The following is a 21,902-nucleotide window of genomic DNA, read 5'->3' on the forward strand; positions in this document are numbered from 1 at the left end:
ACGGCACCCATTCACTGCAGAGGATCCACTGGTGAGCAAGTAATGCAATATTTCTCCAAATCTATTTTGAATCACAAAACAACCCCATTTATATCTTGGATGGCCTGAGGGTAAATTTTCATGTTTAGTATTTATATAATTATATTTTGCTAATCAGCTTGAAAATAAAGATGAAAAACCCATAAAAAGTTCCAAATACAGAGAAAATGAAACCATATAACCCAGTCTAAAGGGCATTAAGGGGCAGTATTCGGTATCACAGTGCTGTGCCGGGTTTGAGATGTGTGAATGGAATCTCCCCTGTGAGCAGCTCCCACAGGCAGAGAGCATAGCTGAACATGTCCGCTTTCACCGTGTAGCGTGTACACTGGGTAAACACCTCTGGGGCCATCCAACACAGGTTCTGCAGAGCATAATAAGAGCAAAATGACGAACACAAAACAATGTGTGACTTACAAAATGCCCCCTGATAACAAAGGAGAGGAGGAAATAATACCCAAAGAAGAAATGATGACGTACTTAACATGAACAAGAGAGCCAAAAACCGCAATGTAGGCAGTACTAAATCAGCTTGCATGTGCTGAAAGAGATTATTAATGCATTACCTTTTTAAGGTGATAATTAATAGACAGAATTAATCAAGAACACAGAATGCATGTACCCCAGGTTGTTTAGTCATGTTATCCTCATCCACAGACAACAGGAAGCGAGACTCTGCAGAACAAAAAAGAAGTATTTTCATTACATAAATTGTGGAGATCAAATGTGCCTTTTTCTAATTTAATGCATTTTTTTTTTTCATTTGAAATTATATTATCAGTATCTGAAACATGAATTTCATGTCTTAGTATTTTGTTTGTCCTACTTTTGCCTTTATGATCACAGCACTGAAGCTATTGATTGACATCAGCAACATTTTTAATGATCCAAAGAACATCTTGAAGCCGGAAAACCTGACCATTTGCACAAAGAAATTCAGATGGTCAGATCTGATTAGTGACTGAGAAATCGTCACAATTTCTTCCTCATTTTTTTTTTTAAAAATCCTAAAGCTTTCAGGTTTTTTGTCCAAGCATAATGTGATTTTGGATTCAAGATTTTTAACTTGACTTAACTGTTTTTGCTCTAACATAATAAAGCAGACTGAGGTAAGACTTAGTTCAAGTGCAATGCTAAACGCATCCAAAATCAGCCACCACAGCATGTCCATCTTCATACAGTAGAATATTATGACTGAAAAAGATATCATTGGATGAAAGGAAGTTTAAAACAAAGAGCTCAGAATGCCACATTTCATCCTGCTGCCTACCATGTAATAGGACGGTTTACACAAATGGACAGAGAAACACCATGATTACTGAATGAAGCATGTGATGATGATGATGATGATGATGATGATGATGATGATGGTGACTAACCTGTTGAGGTCTCTGTGAATGATTGGTTGGGTCTGATTGTGCAGAGATACTCCATGCCCTTGGCTACATCAATGGCAATGATGACCTTGGACTGCAGATCGATGATTCTGGATGTAAAGACATCAAGTGAACACCTCCTCCTCACCGCTGATCAATACACAAACCCATCATTCCAACTCAAACAGATCAATAAGATGATGATCACCTTAAACTGCATATGGAGCACTAAGTAGAAATCAGAAGCTTAGTGGAATTGATGCAGGTCCTAAAAACAGATCCTAGATTGCTTCAGATTTCTTTCTCTTATAGTTACGTTCAAGTCAGGACTTCTCCAACTTTTTTGAAAATGGCCCTATTCATGACCTTAACGTTGAGTTCCACCAATTAGAAAAGTTGTTGTTACTGTGGAAATGGGAATTGCAACACTAACCACCCACTTTCATAAAACATTGCAATTCAACCCCCCCCCCCCCCCCACCCCCAACACTCTCAATCAACACTCTCAATCAACACCCTAGAGCTGCATTATATATACATAATGTTTGTTATAAATTATACAATATACATTATACTTAAAAGTTTGGGGTCGGTAACGCAATGCAATCGTTACTCATTCTTCAGTCAAATGATCCTTCAGAAATCATTCTAATATGCTAGTTTGGTGCTCAAGAAACATTTCTTATTATTATCGATGTTGAAAACAGTGCTGCTTAATATTTTTGAGGAAACATACATTTTTTAAGACTGATGAATCAGCAGCATTTATTTGAAATAGGAATCTTTTGTAATATTATAAATGAAAAATGCTATACATTTCTCTTGAACAGTATGTAAACACATACACATATAGTATTCTTAAAATCACCTGCTCGTGTTACAATGAGAACAGTGATCCTCCGGCCACATATTGGGTTACAATGGCAAACTGACTGGGGTCGTCCAAACATGCTCCCACAAACTGGATCACACAGGGGTGGTTGAGACAACACAGAATGGACACCTCCCAACAGAACATACTTGTATCTGACTTTGAGCAGTATGTATTTGCGCGGGTACCTGTGGAAAGGTTATGGCAGATCACTTTGTATACATGACGTGGACAATAAGGAAAATCTAGTAAAAAGCTCTTACCGTTTAACTGCAACTATCTTATTGCGGCACCTTCTTTTGTAGACCTTTCCAAACGGAGCCTATAGTTGCAGTGTTTTAGTGGATTAGGTTTTACTGGGGGGACTAATATTTATCATTGAATTGACATATCTGATCCAATAATCTCCTTAAACTCCAGTTCAGAAAGTTGAAGGTGGAAATTTGATGGAAGACTTGCTCTCAGGGAGAAGCACATCTGCCTTCTCTAAAGAGAAAAGAGAGTAAACAGGAGTTTGTTTGTTTGATTCCTTCACATCAATCATTATATGAAATTCTAATCAGTTTATGTTGTTGACATATGCCCATGAGTCATGAAAGATTGGTTCACGTTATTTGAAATGTCTGTGACAGATAAAAACTTAAAGGCTTAAACTGTAGCAATTACGCAGTGGGAGGATGTTTGGAGTTTCTGACTCACTGACTCTCAGAAGGTTTTGGTGACTGTGGGTAGCAGTATTTCAGCACATAAAAAGAGTATCATAGCAACAGTGATTCATGGAGTCAGCTAAGTGTGTGTGCTTTACCTTTAGTCATACTTTTGATCTTTCCCAGGGGAGAAGGAACAGAAACATAAGATCCATCTGCAACAGAAAACAACAACAAAATAATTCACAGCAGCAACAGATTTGTCCAACCAGCTAATTCACAGTACAAATCTGTCAGGCTACATGTGGAGAGTGTCTTATACCCCCTCCTGGTTGAGAATATTCATTGCAGGGTGAACCATCCTGAGGTGGTTTGTAGTGTTTCAGCAGAGTAACAATGGCATCATGGCCTAAAATGAACATGCACACACATATATATAGTAAATATATAGTAAAATGTATATTTGTCAGTCACACATATCAAAAATCAAGGCTTTTACCTGTCATGTATAATTAGAAAATGTAAGAGATCAAGAACAGCATTCCTATTTTCTGTCATTTTAGACATTCTCTGACTTCATATATATATATATATATAATATATATATATATATATATATATATATATATATATATATATATATGCATGTCTCTGTGTGCGTTTGAGTGTGTATTAAATGTGAGATAGATAGAATTTTTTTATGTATATAAATTTATCTCTGTGATGATTTGTTTTTGTTTAGACAGACTCTCTGTGCCTGACAACTGAATAATTTCCTGCACCACTTCAAGCTTCCATTGTAGCAGGCTCTGATGGGGAATATGAGACTCAAATCACAATCACTTTAACTGCTCTCCAGTTTCCAGATTATTTAATTCCACTTTAGCCATTTGTTGAGTTTAACTGCCACCTTGTGTTATGTGTGATTCATTTCTCAGGTGAACTCACAGGTAGAGATGTGTGTCACCATAGATGTTGACAGAGTGCAGCTGTATGTCAAAGGTGTCCTGCAGAAGTAAACGGACAACCTCTTGGTGTCCAAATCGAGAGCAGAAATGAAGGGGAACATGGTCCTCGTTGTCTTGAGCATTAACTGTATAGGAGAGATAGGCTTTAAAAGAATAGTTCACCCAAAAATGTAAACATGCCGAAAATGTACTTACCCAGGTCTAGATCTAAGATGTAGATGAGATTGTTTCTTCATCGGAACAGATGAAGAAATTTATAAATACTCTTAATAGATGTCTCAAGCCGGAAGCAACGGTTTAAAGTAAAAAATAAAAAATAAAAAAATAAAACTGCAATGTGGCCAAAGTAAGCTGCAATGTGCAGAGGGGTGAAGAACACTGCATCTTAGACATTGACATAAGCCCTGTGTTGCGAGAGAATATCAGCAACCTTGATGGAAAAGTAGGGTGAGTCATATGTTCCAAATTAACATCATTGCATTATAGCAGATAACGTTTGCCATGTTTTAGCTCTACCTCCACATATGCAGCAGAGATGCAGCAGGGACAGTCCACCCTCTGTGCGATAATTCAGATTTTATTAAATGCTTCATCTTAGCTGTATCAAAAACATATAAAACAGATCTTCACGTTTCTTCTTTCCTCAGTTGTGTTATTAAAATAGAAGTCCACACATTAAGCCACATTTGTAAACACTAATAATAGTACACTACAAAAGAGGCTAACAAAACTTAGTCTCACCTGAAAACATGCTTGAGTTCCTTGAACTCCTCCTCCTTCATTTTCAAGTCTTCCTCCAGTCTCTTAATTACAACAGCATATGTCTCACTCACTTTCTTTTTCCACTCATCTAAAGCAAAACGTTGAATCAAGACCACAACATGGACATGATAATCCAATTTTAAATACAGAACAATCATTACTCACTGTCAGTGAAGACCGTAAATGTCAACAAGGATTAAAAGACTGAAAATATTGTATATTAACATCAGCTGAATGAATAAACCGAACGAATCAAACAGCCAACTGAAGAAACTTAATGTTTACCTGTACAGGTTTGAGTGGGTCTTGATTTATAATTCCTCATCAGATTGGTTGGTTTAAACTTTTGTACACAGTTAGTTGGAGGGAAAGTCTCATGCAGTGGTAACAAAATGCTTTGGCACAATAGAGAAGAGTCCGATAAGGGATCACAGACCCTGCTAAAAATACATCAGCCTCGGTGTGGAACGTGTGACAACAATGACAGCTGACCTCTCTAAGGATCTGTACCTGTTACAGGGTGAAGCCACGGTCGATTTCTCTCTTCAGACAACAGTTGCATCAAGACTCATCTATATTTCTCTCTTTCGCTCTCTGAACTTGGATGTGACTAAAACAGATGACTCTGTGTTCTATAAAGGAATTGTACTACCAATCAAAATCAGTAAGATTTTTTTTTAATTTTTTCTTTTTATTTTGGGTGAGTTTGAATTCCATTGATAGTAAAATGAAAAAAAAAAACATAAAATAAAATAAACTTACTGAAAAAACATATCACAATTTCCACAAAAATATAAGAAATGTTTCCTGAACAACGAAGTTTAAAATGGGTAAATTAAATGATAATTGTCTATGAGGTTACGCACATGATTTGGACTTCATCATGCCTTGATTGGTGTTTTGTGAAGATGCTCCAAGTAAGATAAATATTTAAACATTGTAGAAGGAATAACTCTGCACACACAAAATTTAATTGATCCAACAAAAATTTAATAAATAAACATGCCTGGAAAAAACAAAACAAAAATAAACATTGAACTGAAAAACACTGATGTCGGCGCAAATAGCCTCGTGGGCAGCGCACCAACATATAGTGTTGTTACGCTTCGGGCATCACGAGTTTGACTCCCGACTTGTGCACTTTTCCTAATCTAGTCCCACCTCTCTCTCTCTCCCACCTCACTTCCTGTCTTATCTAATAAAGGCAAAAATGACAAAAAAATAAATCAAAAAAAAAAAAAAAAAAACACTGACTAGGTTTGGTACAACCATTTAGTGAATTAGTGTCACAGAATACTATTGGTATACAAATACTAATTAGCATACATAATGTTTACTCAGCAGCCATATTTGCAAAGCCTAAGGGCAGCTATTTTGGACATGCAAGTCCTATCAACTCAAATGATGGAATCCTGAAATCTTAAAAACTGCTTGCCACACTGACATTAAATAACATATTTCAAATCAGCAACAATAAAAAGCTTGTGAAAAAAAAAAGTGAAAGTGACGTGACATACAGCCAAGTATGGTGACCCTTAGTCAGAATTCGTGCTCTGCATTTAACCCATCCAAAGTGCACACACACACCGTGAACACACACCCGGAGCAGTGGGCAGCCATTTATGCTGCGGCGCCCGGAGAGCAGTTGGGGGTTCAGTGCCTTGCTCAAAGGCACCTCAGTCGTGGTATTGCCGGTCCGAGACTCGAACCCACAACCTTAGGGTTAGGAGTCAAATTCTCTAACCATTAGGCAATGACTTATAATCCAGACTGGCCCAGCCAGTGTGCATGTGTGTCTCAGGACACTGTTTCTTTGGCAACCGAAGCTCTTAATGGCAGCTGCAGCAACACATGACTTTACTAATTGCCGATTGGCTCTTTTATTCAGAAGGAGGGACTTATTCCACCATACTGCATGTTGCACTGTCTTGGTATTTCTATAGTGTTTGTTATGGGCAATTTAAGATTTTCATCACATGGCTCAACCTGATCTCATTTTGACAAGGTGGCTAATTTGTACAAACTCACTCATACAAATTTGTGAAAAATTGTATGTATTTTACAAGGTGGCAAATTCGTAGGACTGAGCAGCAAACGCAAAGAAATAATTGATCATTTACACACACACACGCTCAGACCGAATTACTTAAATTAACCCTAAGAATGTCTTCATAAAGTTCTTTCCTAAATTTCAGCATTTCCTCCAGGTTCTTGTTCTGCAGAGTTTCTTGTAATGAGGTAAGTGTGGCTTTTTTTGGTAGTGTGAAATTGGTTCCACTATCCAGTGCCTTCAGCATCCCCAGTGACATCACAAATGAATCCTTTAGATTGGAGCACACTGGGAAAATGCAGGCGTTCCACAAACTACACATAGATGTGTCTCCTGAGAACCTGACCTTCTCAGGAAACAAACCCCAGAGCCCAACACAGTCCTCCAGATTAACCTTAAACAAACTCAGTGCTTTCATATGAGCAGGACTGGATACACTTTTCTTCAGATCATCTTTCACACCAAAAACCACAGTCACAAAACCTGTTTTTCCATCCAGGTTTACAGACAAAGAGTGTATGAAGGTGTCACTTGGCACTGTCAGATCGGTGCCTATCCAGCAGCCGCTGATGATAGATCTACTTCCGACTTTAACTCTAGCATCCAGTCTGGAGTATTCCACAACACTGCCCTGGGACATGCTCACACTGGGATGCAGGATGCTGTGCGACACGCAAACTCTAGTTTTCTCCGATGGCTCCAAGTCACACACACTGAAGGCAGCAGAGAGCAGGCCGAGTTCTGCTCTGAGACAGGGGTCAGCAGTGAAGTGGAACAAGTATTCCTCTGTGGTGCCGACATGATAAAACTTGGAGTTGTTCAACAGGATGACGTTGAGTGCCGTGCCTTTGAGATGATGGAAAATCTTTCTGCGAATCTCAACGAGACCGTTTTCCTTCTTTGTGACGTTGGCAGTGTTTTCCGTGTAATCCACAGTAGCTCTTCGCCCCAGGGCTTGAAGAAAGTCTCCATAAGCATCGATTTCGCATGTCAGAGGGCTGATTTCACGGAACAAGGTCAGCAGGGTCATGGCAGTCCCGTAATCAAAATAGTAAGTGCTGTCAGTGTAAACGAACTCCTCTCCTTCCCTCTTGCATACGGCGTTGCATTTGAACATCTTTTCGACGCTTGGTTTGTGCAGAAATTTAGAGCAAGTTCTGTATTCCATATCACAAATTCTGGGCGTCTCTGCAGGTTCGAGAACAAAAACTCCATGAGTGGTACCAATAGAGAGAGGGGAGGGATGTGCTAAGGCAGTAAAACCGGACTTATCAAACACCACATTCTCTTGGTCAGAAACACTGTAGAGCTCTATATCATCAGCACAGGTAACCAGCATCCCCGGCTTCATGTGTGCGGGGAAATCCACATACATTGCAAGTTTGAGCTCCAGCATTTGATATAAAGGGTTTCCCAGGGGCACAGCTGTGAGTATTTTACCCAGGGCACTGGCACTGGGCAAACGTTGACTGAATCCTCCTGCATATGTAACAAAATGCATAGATAAATAAGTAGATTTGAACAAAAGTATACAAATTAATATATCCAAGATTTCTATTTCAAATAATTGCTGTTCTTTTTGTTCATGCCTTTATCACCAGCAGCGTGGACTATTGTAATGGTCTCCTCACCGGCCTTCACAAGAAGACCATTAGACAGCGGCAGCTCATCCAGAACACTGCTGCCAGAATTCTGACTAGAACCAGAAAATCTGAGCATATCACACCAGTCCTCAGGTCCTTACACTGGCTTCCAGTTACATTCAGGATTGATTTTAAAGTACTTTTACTCGTTTATAAATCACTCAATGGCTTAGGACCTAAATTTTATTTTAACAAATGTAAAATTTAATTTACATTAAAAATCTAAAAAAATCTAATATATATATATATCTGTGTGTGTGTGTGTGTGTGTGTGTGTGTGTGTAATATATTATATATATATATATATATATATATATATATATATAACATAAATACTTATTTTGAAATGTAATAATGTGTCACAGTGTATTTTATTTCTTTTATGTTATTTTTACTTTTTTGAATAAATAAATGCAGCCTTGGTAAGCATAAGAGATTTCTTTCAAAAACATGTAAAAACTTTCTGACCCCAAACTTTTGAATAGTACATTACAGCTCATTAACAATAAACAAAATGCATGAATGAGGTTTGATGAATATTATATAGATTAATACAATACCTGCATGGATAAGGATGACTTTAAATCCTGACAGTGACTTGCCATATTTATCATGTAGACACTGCAGTGAATGTAAAGTTGATCCACCATTACCTGTATATTCAGATGAAGAAACATCTCTTAAAAATGTACATTAAATACAATTTTCAAATATATATTTTTATATATCTCACCAATCTTGCATCCTGGAGGATCTGCAAACACATGATATCTGATTCCGAGAGGCAGTTTCTTTCCTCTCCAGTTTTGTCAGTGATCTGAAATTTCATAAGCAGACCTCTGGTCTTCATCCACTGCAGTGATGACCACGAGATCCCAGAATTCATCAGACTGAACTTCTTTACCTGTGGATGGGAAATAAACAACTTTTACTCCTTTTATAGTTATAGAAACCCTAACGAGCAGCAAATGTCAAGCAAGTGAATATTCTCAGCAACAAAAAGTATAGAAAATGTTTATTGTGGACATGTAGTAAGTGATAGGAACTGAACTATGTAGTAAATACCATGGCTCGTGATCGCTCAGCAGCAATCTCAGCACTGCAACAAGTCAAGCAGCTGTAAAAGCAAGAAAAGTTTAAAGACGTAACGGAAGCTTTACCTCTTATCTGTTTGAATTTTTCAAGTTTGTCCTTGGTGGATTTTTGCAGATGGATGTTAACGCGCTCTGCCATCATGAGAATCAGCAAGTCTAAATCACGACGCTAGCATCTGACACTTTTATACAACCACAAATATGAACCAACAACAGGACATCGATAACAGATGTACGGAAACATGTGCGACAATGATCAGTTATTTGGCGTTTGCAAAAAAATTCCTTAAAACCGTTAGATACGTCCCGTAACTTGTGTTCACATAAGTACTTCCGGGTTCCAGTCACGTGACAAACAAACTCTGACGTAACGTTACATACATATTACTCTTCATCGAGTAATATACATTAAACTGAATTAATTATTTATAATTTTCAACCTCCAGACACAAAGCAGTATTCGTTTTATTTGTAAAGTGGTGTGAGTGGTTTATAAGAAAATGTTTGGAGGAGCTTCTTGTATTTCCAGCCAATGTTGTCATAGCAACTTTTATCTTGGAATCACTCGGCCAACAAAAGAAGGCACAAAACCATGGTAAGAACAAACAAAACAGCAGACTGAGAATTAGATTTTTTTGTTTAATTTTTGTGAAATATGTCCAAATATATATTAGGAACTATACTATAAATCATGTACTGTTGACAGTAGTCCTACCTCAGGATGTTTTTGTGATATATATATATATATAAAAAATGTTTTCTTCAAAAAATGGAAGAGATGATTTTCACAAAGATGTGAAAATGGTTTCTCTGGAGGGATACTGGGCCTATTTGGTAAACTGCTCTCAGTGTCTGATACTGGATCATGTGCTCCTGGACATCAGAGAGTGAGAAAGAGCTGAAGGACATTCTGATGGGTCAGATTGAGCAGTTTGCTTTTAAAGAGTCTGGATCAGATTGGATCTTGCAGAGCACTGCGAATTTGCTTCTTGGCTGACAACTTTCTGACGAGGATCGACGCTCTGATGGAATGCACTCGCTTGGTGAAGTTGGATCTGAAAGGAAATCAGGTATTCATTTCATTTGCTGCCCTGAATATTTGATTAGCTTTAAGGAGAAGAAAATCACTAACAGTCGTCTTTTCTGCTCAGATTGTTCAGCTCCCTGATGCTTCGTGTTTGGAGTCATCTGAAAGAATTGCAACTTCTATATCTACACGACAACAACATGTCAACTTGGAACAATATTAAAGGCTTGTCTGGCTGTTTAAACCTGACTGCTTTGACTCTCTATGACACCCCCGCTCAGTTTAAAGAAGAGCTACAGACACTGTCTGGTCAACAGTATATGGTCACTGAAGGCCTTGGACAACTTTGTTATCTCTGATGAGGAAATCATTCAAAACTGGTCTCTTCCTATTCGATTCAAAGCCATGAATCAACACTTTTGTGTCAGTTTGTACCCATCTTTAAAGTCGGTTAGTGCTCATTATTTATCTTGGTCTTCTTTGTTTGTTGTGTTTACTGCTATGTCTAAGTGCAAAAAACCAACATATTTTGATGTTTTCTTTTTCCTCAGGATTCATTTGAGACAGAGATGAAAGCGGCATATAAAATAATTTCAGAGATAAACAGGATTCAGGCTGTTTATTGCCCTACACTTATTATACAGCGCTGGATTCGAGGTCATTTAATTAGAAAAAGCCTTGGGTAAATATCCTGCTTTTCTTATATTTTGATATTTGCTATGCAACGTTTTATGCTTATTTTGTACACTATAAAGTACAAAACCAGTTACTTATTGATAAAGATAGTATTTGGGATGTTTGGTGTTTAAGAAGATTTCTTCATTGACAGGCTTTGCAGTACAAAGAAACAGATAACGTCTGAGAAACCATTCATTTCCATGCCTTTGAGCACAGAAAATGACCAGGTACAATCCCAGTCTCAGAAAACCATGGAGGAAGACACAGATGACCACCCGCAACAAGTATGTACTATATTTGACTGATATATGTTACAATTCAGAGGTTTGGGTTCAGTAATTTTTTTACATGTTATATATTATCATTTATTTGATCAAAAAGACAATATGTGGATTTATTTTTTGTGTTATTTTTTGTGTTTATGATTTTAGTTATTGTTTAACTCACCAAGTCAGCATTTATTTGATTGTGGCTATATTTATTCACCAGCCATTATTCCAGTCCTCAGTCTCACATGATCCTTCAGAAATCATTCTAATACGTTGATTTGACGTTCAAGAAACATTTCTTATTATTGTTGAAAAACAGTGCTGCTGCTTTTTTCATGTAATAGATCTTAAAGAACATAATAAAATTTTAAATGTGCGAAAGTTTGTAACATCTATTATACATTAATATTATAAATAGAAAGGTTTATGTATATAATATATATATTATATATATATATAGATATATATATATATAAAATTCTAAAATATGAAAAAAAATAGCATTTAGGTTATTTGAAATGCTCATGTGCAGTATTCTAATATGTAGTTATGTGTTTCTCATCCAAAGGAAAATGAAGAGAGAAATAAAGAGATCCAAAGACTTCATGTGAACCTTGATAAGCTGATGCAAACTGGCTATGCAGACGGGTAATGTGACAGTTTAAAAATATAAACACTGTAAACTCAAAAAAAATAATGTGTTGGCTCAAAAAAATAAATAAATAATGTAACGTTTTGGATGAATCTTTTTACGTCATAACAATTTGTAATGAAATTATGTTCAACCAAAAAGTGCTTGTAAGGAACATTGCTGGTTACATTCATGCAGTCTACTCTTCAGCATGAAATGTAATGACAAAAACCGACAAAACATAACGAAAGTGCTTTTAAATGTCAAATATAATAGCATTAACCATTAACAGGTCTTTCCCTTAAAAAAAACATAAAATACTGCCTAATTTTAACACTCATTTTTCTTATCTAGTCCTCTGCAAAGCATGCTGGGAACTAGAACTCTACTGGCCAAAAATTAACAAGACAATTAAATTAAGTTTCTACAACTACATTTTTTAAGAAAATCAGTTAACACAGAAATTTGAGTTTACATACAATATTAAGGTTATATTAAAAACATTATAATGTCAACAAAACTCATTAGAATAATGTTGGCAACTTTGAAGGTTTAATGAAATAAACTAGTTTTTTTTTTACTTGCAACAATGCATTTAATAATTTTGGTAACAGGTGCATTGAAATTTTTGCATTTAATTTTTTAGGGTGTATTTAAATGTAGACTCTTCACTTAACGTTTGTCACTTTGACACAGGTTATACAGGACGCTGCAAGTATTAAATCAAATGACCGTCAAACAAGACATAAAAGCACCATGCAACACCCCTCAGTGCAGTCCAAGTCTGAAATCTAAGGCCCATCTAAACACACTTGACCAAGGTACAACAGAAGTTTTTGACTTTAGTTAGCTCTCTGAGAGACTGATTTGATTCACTGAATGCTTCTGTTCTGCTTAGATATCAGTGTGACTGTTGATCTCTGTAATGAAGAAACTGAAGAAGGAACCTTTCGTGTTTTGGGACTAAAAGCTTTGGTCCACCAGAGTGAGCCACTGAGTGATATGTTGTGGTCCCGTAAAGCTGCAGGACAGGACGTACGTGAGGCCATCAGCCATTTTCACACTCAGAGACCAGATCCACCACCCCACTCTTCTGCCATTATTTCAGGGAAGCGTCTGATTGGTTGTTGCCATGACAAAATCAGCCTCACCCCCTTCAAAGTCATTGAAAGAGTCCATCAAGCATTTGATAAAGCCAAAATGCAAAAACACCTTGCAGAGAAGGTAACTGAGCGCCAGATTGACCGTGAAGTAGCCAAGGGTCACAGAGACATCTTTAGAGAAGCTTACAGGACAGAAGTACGTCTGCGGCAGGAGCGGGAAAGGGTGGATATGGAGAAAACTCTTACTCTACAGAGAGCCAAACTGGAGCAGGACATCCATCATGCACGTCAGAAACATGCCCAGTTTTTGGAAGAGAAGAGGATGAGGATCCAGGAGCAAGAGATGGTTTGCAGTTTCAGCCAACAGCACAACTCTCTAGCGAGGGCCATGCTTAGATACCACACATGGAAACGTGGGTAACCAGCAATAAATGCATGAATGTTTTTTATCAAACTTTCGGTTTAACATGAAATTTACATATTGGTTAGTTAGAACCCTTTGTGGACAGTAGTTTCAAAAGCAGAATATACTGCGCTATAGTATATCTAATAATATATTACAGTACTTACCAGAAGATGTCTGCAAAGATTATATTATAGACATCTGCTCCTCTTTTCAAAATCCAACATATTGCATAACTGGAATCCAAAAAAAAACTCCCCTAATACACACCACCACCCCATCCTTCAGGCACAAGTATTAAGAAACTAGTAGCCACCAACTTTACATAACACGTAATTCCACATTATCTGGGTCAATATTACACTCTTTACATAAGCACTTAAGAAAGATTAACTGAATGGCATGTTTTAGCAGGAGAAACTGACTCAAATAACAATATATTTTGCTATATTTCTCAACAGTTGTAGTATAACAGGAGGATCTTTAAATGATCTTTAAATGCCACGGCAAATTTAGCTTGACATTGAATAAAGATGAGCTACACTTAATTGCTACATGTAACAGTATTTATTTAAAAAGGTCTTGTCCAATGAATCAGCAGTGTGAAAATCAAGGCATTGTTCTGGCCTTACATAAAAAGGTAGTCTAACATCCGTCACTAACTAGACTGAAAATCTATGCAAACGTGATTGTCCCAGGAAGTACCACATATCGACTTTGCCACCCATTTGAAGTTCATTATTTTTATTTTGAGTACTTTGAGTCATTGAGAATGACAACACCCGCGATATACTGGCTTAGTCTTCTGGAAGTGGCATCTGTAGAGAGTTTTACAATATTGCACATGATCCTAAATTCTAGCTTAAAAGGTGAAATATCTAAAAAAAAAAAAGCGAGAATTATTATCATTTTTTAAATAATATTAAAGGGATACTCCACCCCAAAAATACTTTTGTCATTAATCACTTACCCCCATGTCGTTCCAAACCCGTAAAAGCTTCGTTCTCCTGTGTCTCTCCATATCACCGTAGGCTGCATATGCTCTTCTGTATCAGCCTTGCCACAAGGATGTGCTGTTTCTACGTGTATTTTGCATACGCAGCATACGGTGATATGGAGAGACACAGAGGAGACTGTTGACAAAGGAACTATTGAATAAAGTCGTTATTTTTGTTTTCTTCTCGTACAAAAAGTATTCTCGTCGCTTCATAATGTTACGGTTGAACCACTGATGGCAGGCGGACTATTCTGACGATGTCTTTCATACTTTTCTGGACCTTGACAGTGTATTTTTCTTAGCAGTCTATGGGACAGTCACAAGCCTCCCGGTTTTCATCCAAAATATCTTAAATTGTATTCTGAAGACAACGAAGCTTTTACGGGTTTGGAACAACATGGGGGTAAGTGATTAATAACAACATTTTCATTTTGGGGTGGAGTATCCCTTTAATATTCATCAAGGTTACATTACAAAATAATTCTGTATATATTTATATATTATATATACAGAGTTTAAACAAACCAAAAAAGACTCCCCCTGATAACAATGCTAATGCCTTTTTCTAAATTCAAAAAGGTACAAAACTGCCACAGGGGCGGTATCCTAATGTACTAAAAATGTACCATTTAGAGGTAAATATGGTATAGTGATGTACCTTTTAGCTTTTGTATCATAGGGTCCCATTCCAGTGACAGTTCTGTGCCTTTATTTTCTGAGAGTGTATAGGAAAATAAGAGTTTTATGTACCTAAAGTTCATGATCTTTTATACTAAACTCAAATGTGAATGTCTGTCATCCATATATATCTGGACCATAACCATTTTTTTAGAAGCAAAATCTAATTCTGAAGAGCATAGATTTGTCGAATTCCGCTTTCTCACAGGGTGTGGTGGGCAGGGAAGCCAAGGTGGTTGTCTTTATTCTCCTCCAGAAAAGCACTACATGAGGCAAAGGTGCAGTAGAAAACTGGAGGAAAGCCCAGCGATGGTCAGTGGAGATATAGGGCAGCACGCCAGGAGTGGCCTGGTTGTAGTAAGAAATCTGAGAGAAATGCATAAATAAGCATGTAAACCAAACGCACTGTTTAACCTTCAGTACTTTAACACCTACATGGCAGCACCGGGACCACTCTAAGCAGTTTTTAAACATGAGTTATAAACAATGTTATTGGCTAATGTACATGCACATTATTTCAGTTAAAGAGAGTGCTACATTTAAAGCCGTGTTAATTCTTGAACTTTGACCCATTCACTCATTCAGTATAAGTGTCCATTAGGCTTTCTGTGTATTTATTACCTTAGTGAAAGAGTTTTCCTCTTCCCAGATACTGAACCCAGCACACAGCACCTCTCCTCTGTTGTAGTCTTCAGTGGGAGGGTATGCAGGCAGGGTCACAGAGCGCAAGGCAATCAAATAGGGGTCTCTCAAAGTGACAAAGATGGATTATAAACTTATTTTGTTCTTTGGAAATACACAAGACACAATATAAAGATTTTGTAGAAGTTTAAGATTTACCCAGAATCACAAGGGCGCCTCCTGGAGGCCAGGAGGATGAAGTCCTGGACTTTGCCTCCTTTAGTCACGGAGGGGGTGACAACTCTGTAGATGGTGTCGTCTTCATGTGAGTCAGTTATCACTTCACACTCTCTGTATTAAGGCATATTTATTATGGTTAAGTTTAATATCATAATGCGTTCTATGTTAAATCAAGTCATTTGAAACTGTGGCTGATAATTTTATTTTATCTGCCAGCCATTGTAGCAAAGAACCTGTAAGATATAAATTAAAAAAAGACACTTGTAAAAGTAACATTTTATTTAAATTTACATTGCAGTAAAAAGTGGACCAAAAAGTGTTCATTTATAGATTTTAATGGATTTTATGATGATGGTCTGTTAAAAGTAATAGGAGGTTAATGTTTTTCTGAGTCTCATATTTCACCAAGGTTTGCAATTTATTTAAACAAAAAATACAGTACAACAGCAATATTTTTGAAATATTACAACTATAACTGTTTTTCTTTTTAATTGGTTTTAAAATGTAAATACATCTTGTGATGGGCAAAGCTGAATTTACTCCAGTCTTCAGTCTTCATTGTCACATGATCTTAACAAAAACAAAACAAACAAAAAAACATTAAATAATATGCTGATTAGGTGCTCAAGAAATGATCAATGGTGAAAACATGTGTACTACTTTTTATATACTTTTTAATATTTTTGTGGAAATATGGATACTTTTTTTAAGGGATTAATAGAAATCCCAAAAGAAAAGCATTTATTTGAAATAGAAATAATACAAAATGTAAATACTATAAACTCCAAAGTTTATATTATCATAAAAAATGGCTGTTAAATGTCTGTCGCTTATCAAATTCAATATTTTCTTTTTATTATATAAAATCCATTTGACATACTTGTAGTGGTGGTCCCATGCCTTCCTTCGCCTTAGATCAGACAGTAACAGAAACACCTGCTCGGGGCCGCCACCAGCCACATGAGTCTCCACCTTAAAGCACAACATCTGGTTCTCCTCCATGTGTATAAACTCACCTGGGCACAATGTTTCAGCTCATTAATTTCCCTCGAAGGATCTACAACAATTTGAGAACTGCTCAAGTCACACATGTAATCTCAAAAACGACAAAATGGAAAATTGAAGTGTACAAAACTTATCCCCTTGTTCTTCTCTGAAGTTAAGACCCAGTTACTCCGGGCAGCCACACATCGTCAGTGCCGAAACATTATTGTAACTGAGGTACCATCTGCCAAGACATGGATTATTCCCATGGTCCAACAGAGCATGTTGAGAGCAAATCCATGAGATTTTATAGCTACTAGAACAGGTTATTATACCTGGTTACTTGGGTCCCCATGGAACCGAGAGAGGAACCTCGCGTTTGTTTGCAGGATATTATGTACTTATCCTGTAAGAAGAGAGCATACTCATGTGATCTAGTGTCCCATGCTGGTCTGCTATGCAGGAATTTGTGTAGCTGTAAAGTTAACTTTGAATATGACATGCAGCCAGAGCCTTATAAATAGGCCTATGATATCATAAGATAGGGAAGTGCGGAAACGCAGTAAGCGCGCGCCTATAATGGGGGGGGCCTAACCGCCTAGATCCTACAGAATCCTACCTGTCAAGAGTGCAGGATTTTCTTTTCTGGCTATGGCTTCCTGAAAGCGTCTTTTACCATCCTGACACCGAAGACACAGAGAAGAGATAATGATTTTTTATTGTATAAAATGGGCTAATAAGATATAGTTTTAATAACTCAGTATTAGCAAGCACTGCACTAGATACACGCAGCGAAAAGGACGCGGGGGGTGCTGTGTCAATCCATAGTTTTCACCCTCTTGAACTCCATCAACAGAGTTAACTCTCCTCCACCATGGTGAGGATTCCAGGAATGGCTCTTACATGCTCACCAACAGGCTCAGTTCCGTCTCCGTGTGCAACGTGCATGGCTTCCTGTCATTGTTCCAAGACCTCAAAGGTCATGAAGCAGTGTTGATGTGTCGCAGGGGGCTCTTCCAACCCTGATAGGCCTTCCGCACAACCTCCCACCCACCTCCATACTGGCATTATAGCACACACAAAATACCAGTTGTTCAGGTTGCTCAAAGATAATCAGGCTTCCATTGATTCATGCCGTAAGTGATACTGAACCATAGCTTTTACTTGGTTATAACCATGATAGGTACAACCTAGAGGTACTGTTTTTAATCCTTAGTGCTACATTAGTGGTACTGATCCCTATAGCCTCCTTTATAAATCCAATACAGATAACAAATATGATAACAAATCTAATATTAAAATATATAAAATGGATAAATGAATTATATATATATTTTTACTTTATATAGTTAAATATAACAGTTAAAAAGTTTGGGTTTGGTCTCTTATGCTCGCTCAGGCTGATTTCTGTTTGAATATATTTTCTAAAACATAATTTATTCCTGTGATGCAAAGCAGCAATGTTTCAGAATCAGTACTCCAGTTTTTATTTTTTGTGATTATATTTATTGAATACGTAAGTTCAAAGACCAGCATTTTTTTTGAAGATTTTTTTTTCTTAAAATGTAAAAGGCTTGACTGTCATCTGATCAAATTAAATGGTGTGCCCCTCTGAATAAAAGTACCTTTTTAAATATTTTATATAAATAACTAAACTCCTAACTTTTGAATGGTAAATATATACTGCCCCAGCCATCCCAGAAGCCACAAATTTTTCTTGATATAGATGTACCTTTTCTTGAAAGCATTGTTTACAATTGCCTTCAACACCAGTCTGTCTCCAATGTGGGAACGGCCCACGAAAGTGGAACTGTCGATGCTCCGCAGGTTTGGGTGAGCATTACACAAACTGAACTAGAAAGATAAAGCAGATATCGAGTATTACACACTGAAACACCATTGATTTTCCTTGCGTATGCATTTAAATAGGTTTTTTTTATCATCAGATTTGACTGTAGTAAAATAGTGACTGTACACCTGGCAGAGCTGGTGGCTACATTCTCCAGCCCGCGCCATGATTTGTCCACACAAACGTGCTGACCTGGTGCATTAGCATGGGGCGGGAGCAACCAGCTCTACACTGTGTCTCTACCCAGTTCCGCTCTGCAGCACCGCATCCTGGGTAATCTAGACACTCACTCACTGACAAACGATAGGAGCACCACTTATCAGAGCTACTGCATCTTCCAGTCTAATTTTTCTCTACACCACTTCAAACCACGTGATCCTTATGTAAGTTGAACGGTGAAGGGGTAACTGCAGCATATATATATGCTTAAATGAGTGTTGGCGGCAGTTTTAGGAAGAGACAACCAAACAAACCGAATGACACTTCCATCAAAACTCAACTTCTGATTTGCATTACTCCGTTCCTGTGGCAAGTTTGCCTGAGACCTCTCTTCAAAGTTCCTCTTGTCAAGTAACAACACACCTTAGAGAAAGTGAGGGAGCAGTGTCTCCGCTCACCTGTCCTTGAGAGGAGCAGCTGCTGAGAAGAGCGTTAATTTATCTCTTCTCGGGCACTGAAGCTAGTCCCTAGCCTCCTGCGCTCGGAACTGCGAGGCTGTACGTCCATCGGCTCTGGCCTGCGTGCGTGGAAATCACCTGCTTCAGGCTGTACCTGTGCAAACCCACACACGCGCTGAGCCAAGCCGCAACTCTAACAAACCTGACCAAAATCCAAGAACTTTTCACACAGATCTGATTCAAGGGTGAGGCAAACTTTTTGGGGGGAAAATTGTTTCGTGCATTTATTCTTTGACTTGACGCTGTTTTCTGTTTTTTTTTTACCCTTTCCTGCTTCGGGTACGTCGGGCCACAAAGGTGGCGAAAGCGTGTACAGACCTTCCAACTGTCTGTCATCTGCGAAGAGATCTTTCCACCACTCACCGAAATGCCCCACCTGAGACCAAGACCCACTTCATCAGCCGTACTTCATTTAGAAGATCGCCATTAGATCCGCAGGCTCACGCTTAGGGACAATGAGGTAACATTGCAATTTATCACAAGTTTCAAACAATCCCCTTTTTGCAGCACAGCATACCCCGAGGCCAAAGAATAAACATATTTCCCCTATATTTGTAACAATGAATAGTTTAAATTATTTATTGTTACTTGAAATATACAGAATAATAGATTGGGTTAATATATTACAATGAATAATTGGAATTTAAGGGGGGTGGCATTTTACGGAAAACCCCCCCACTTTTTCCATAGTAATTCAAAACATATGCGACAGTATATTTACTTTTATATAAAGTAATAATGGAATTGTATATTAGCGCTAATACATAAGAGATAGATGTACGTGGATAAAATATGACGTACTGTGAGTGTGAGTGTGTACAATTAGTTGAATTTATATTGTTGTGTAGCACACATTTAATATGGAAACATGTCTGTGCAATTTGTGAGGAAAATGTTCATATTTGTGATACAGTATTCTAGATCCATATATTTAATATAATAGTAACAAAATAGCACTCAAGCCATGTAGGTATCAGTATAAATGTTGCTAACCCACCACAAATGGCTAAAAAAAAAAAAAATCTTAATCATCGCACAGAGTTTCATATGAGAGTTATCACTATGCAAAAAAACTAAGAGTGAGATAAATATGAAACGGTAAACAAAATAAAGATGAATGGATATGTGTTCATCACATGAATTTAATTAATTTTAGTGTTTTAATAATGTTTCATTAGCCTACATGTTTCAAAACGTGAGTGGCGTTTTTTGTCTTGATTGCTATATAGATTCTTTTTTTTATATTTATCAATATATATCATACATTTTCCATGCATGATATTGCATTACTTTTTGAAAAAGATAAAGCGTTAGTTTTCCCACAACGATGGAACTAATTATTAATCACATTATATTTTCGAGTCATATCCCCCATAATAGAGTAACACCCAAGTGAGAGCAAGTGAAATGCAGAAGCATGTGTTTTCGATGAGGAGTCAAGAACGAAAATTCAGCATGTTTATAATACAAGTAGATGTTTGATTTTCATGCCCAGAATCATAAAATGTTTGTGCTACTAATTTCGACTAAATTAGTAGTAGATGTTTTCCCACAAACCTCCATGCTGGATGTAAGGCTCTGGTGAACTTTTGGCTGTAATGTTTTTACAAAGCCCTGTCCAAACCTGCAGGAACACATACATTTTTTTTTATAGACATAAACAAAAACCTTTTGGTTCAATTCAAAATCAATAACTATTCCTGTATGTGTTTGTTACCCTATGGTGGTTTCAAAGTGAATGTCGTCCACTGAGGCTGTGATGCAGGAGCAGCCAGCAATGTCTCTCAGCTGGAAACAAGAGCAGCAAATATTGATAATTAATAAATGTTTACCACCCCACAGCAAGCATTTAAGCAGGTTCATCTGAAAAGCAAACACATAAGTAATCCTGAAGGAAGAAAAAAATGTTCCATGCTACAGAATGAAGTGAGAAACAAACAGGCCTGCACAGCTTAGTTTAAGCAAACATTACGGGAAGCATGTAAAGCTGTCACCAACCACCATCTGTGCTCCTCACAGTGCTACAAACGGGTTTAGCCACATTCTCAGCTGAAATGTTGTTTTGTTTGGCCTTTTTTTTCAGTTAAAATATGATTAAAATCATTCCAACTGCAATGAAACTTTCTCACCATCCTGTTACTCTGTTTATTCACAGAACGAGGAGGAAATCTCAGTCCAAACTGCACAGACTCCTCCATCTGCGATGTCTAATGGGACACTTAGTACAAGCATATGGTGTGGAGGTGTTTACATGAATAATGATTCAGCGTGAAATCAAATCACCCTAAAAGAGTA

The 21,902-nt window shown here is 37.4% G+C and overlaps 2 protein-coding genes, 2 long non-coding RNA genes and 2 pseudogenes across 5 annotated transcripts; 1 reads left to right on the forward strand and 5 right to left on the reverse strand.

The window, feature by feature from the left end:
* Positions 1 to 128: 128 nt before the first annotated feature.
* On the reverse strand, positions 129 to 2,463 carry LOC122138122 (serine/threonine-protein kinase TNNI3K-like). 2 transcript variants are annotated; one of them, XM_042728960.1, is made up of 4 exons: positions 2,284 to 2,463; positions 1,419 to 1,525; positions 662 to 714; positions 130 to 403 (listed from the first exon to the last, which is right to left on the reverse strand). In XM_042728960.1, exons 1-4 carry the CDS (start codon positions 2,322 to 2,324, stop codon positions 257 to 259), a joined length of 348 nt encoding a protein of 115 aa, XP_042584894.1. In that variant the 5' UTR covers positions 2,325 to 2,463; the 3' UTR covers positions 130 to 256. The 2 variants fall into 2 exon arrangements, with proteins under 2 accessions (XP_042584895.1, XP_042584894.1); XM_042728961.1 differs by lacking the exon at positions 662 to 714 and having other exon boundaries at positions 129 to 403.
* Positions 2,464 to 2,651: 188 nt separating this feature from the next.
* Positions 2,652 to 3,374, reverse strand: LOC122138128. The gene is made up of 3 exons (XR_006155331.1): positions 3,256 to 3,374; positions 3,092 to 3,148; positions 2,652 to 2,772 (listed from the first exon to the last, which is right to left on the reverse strand). It is a non-coding gene; the product is annotated as an uncharacterized LOC122138128 (long non-coding RNA).
* Positions 3,375 to 3,671: 297 nt separating this feature from the next.
* Positions 3,672 to 5,322, reverse strand: LOC109094081. Its single transcript, XR_006155328.1, has 6 exons — positions 4,949 to 5,322; positions 4,643 to 4,751; positions 4,418 to 4,499; positions 4,097 to 4,331; positions 3,882 to 4,026; positions 3,672 to 3,742 (listed from the first exon to the last, which is right to left on the reverse strand). It is a non-coding gene; the product is annotated as an uncharacterized LOC109094081 (long non-coding RNA).
* Positions 5,323 to 6,311: 989 nt separating this feature from the next.
* On the reverse strand, positions 6,312 to 9,791 carry LOC122138117 (fucose-1-phosphate guanylyltransferase-like). The gene is given in 4 exon segments (XM_042728925.1): positions 6,312 to 8,192; positions 8,917 to 9,009; positions 9,090 to 9,260; positions 9,517 to 9,791. Coding segments are annotated over 4 exon segments (1,737 nt in total). The 5' UTR covers positions 9,593 to 9,791; the 3' UTR covers positions 6,312 to 6,795.
* Positions 9,792 to 9,804: 13 nt separating this feature from the next.
* On the forward strand, positions 9,805 to 13,807 carry LOC122138323 (annotated as a pseudogene).
* Positions 13,808 to 15,438: 1,631 nt separating this feature from the next.
* LOC122138324 lies at positions 15,439 to 21,805 on the reverse strand (annotated as a pseudogene).
* Between the last annotated feature and the right edge of the window lie 97 nt (positions 21,806 to 21,902).

Source organism: Cyprinus carpio, chromosome B8 (genome assembly GCF_018340385.1).
Source record: "Cyprinus carpio isolate SPL01 chromosome B8, ASM1834038v1, whole genome shotgun sequence".
NCBI lineage: Eukaryota > Metazoa > Chordata > Actinopteri > Cypriniformes > Cyprinidae > Cyprinus > Cyprinus carpio.

What these genes read in the sequence shown, in the direction of transcription:
- LOC122138122 (XM_042728960.1), bottom strand. Translation starts at nt 2,324, where the DNA reads ATGTGGCCGGAGGATCACTGTTCTCATTGTAACACGAGCAG. An exon ending in TCTCATTGTAACACGAGCAG is followed by an intron (nt 1,526 to 2,283) that starts GTGATTTTAAGA and finishes CTTTACATCCAG; the next exon opens with AATCATCGATCTGCAGTCCA. An exon ending in ACATGACTAAACAACCTGGG is followed by an intron (nt 404 to 661) that starts GTACATGCATTC and finishes TATGCTCTGCAG; the next exon opens with AACCTGTGTTGGATGGCCCC.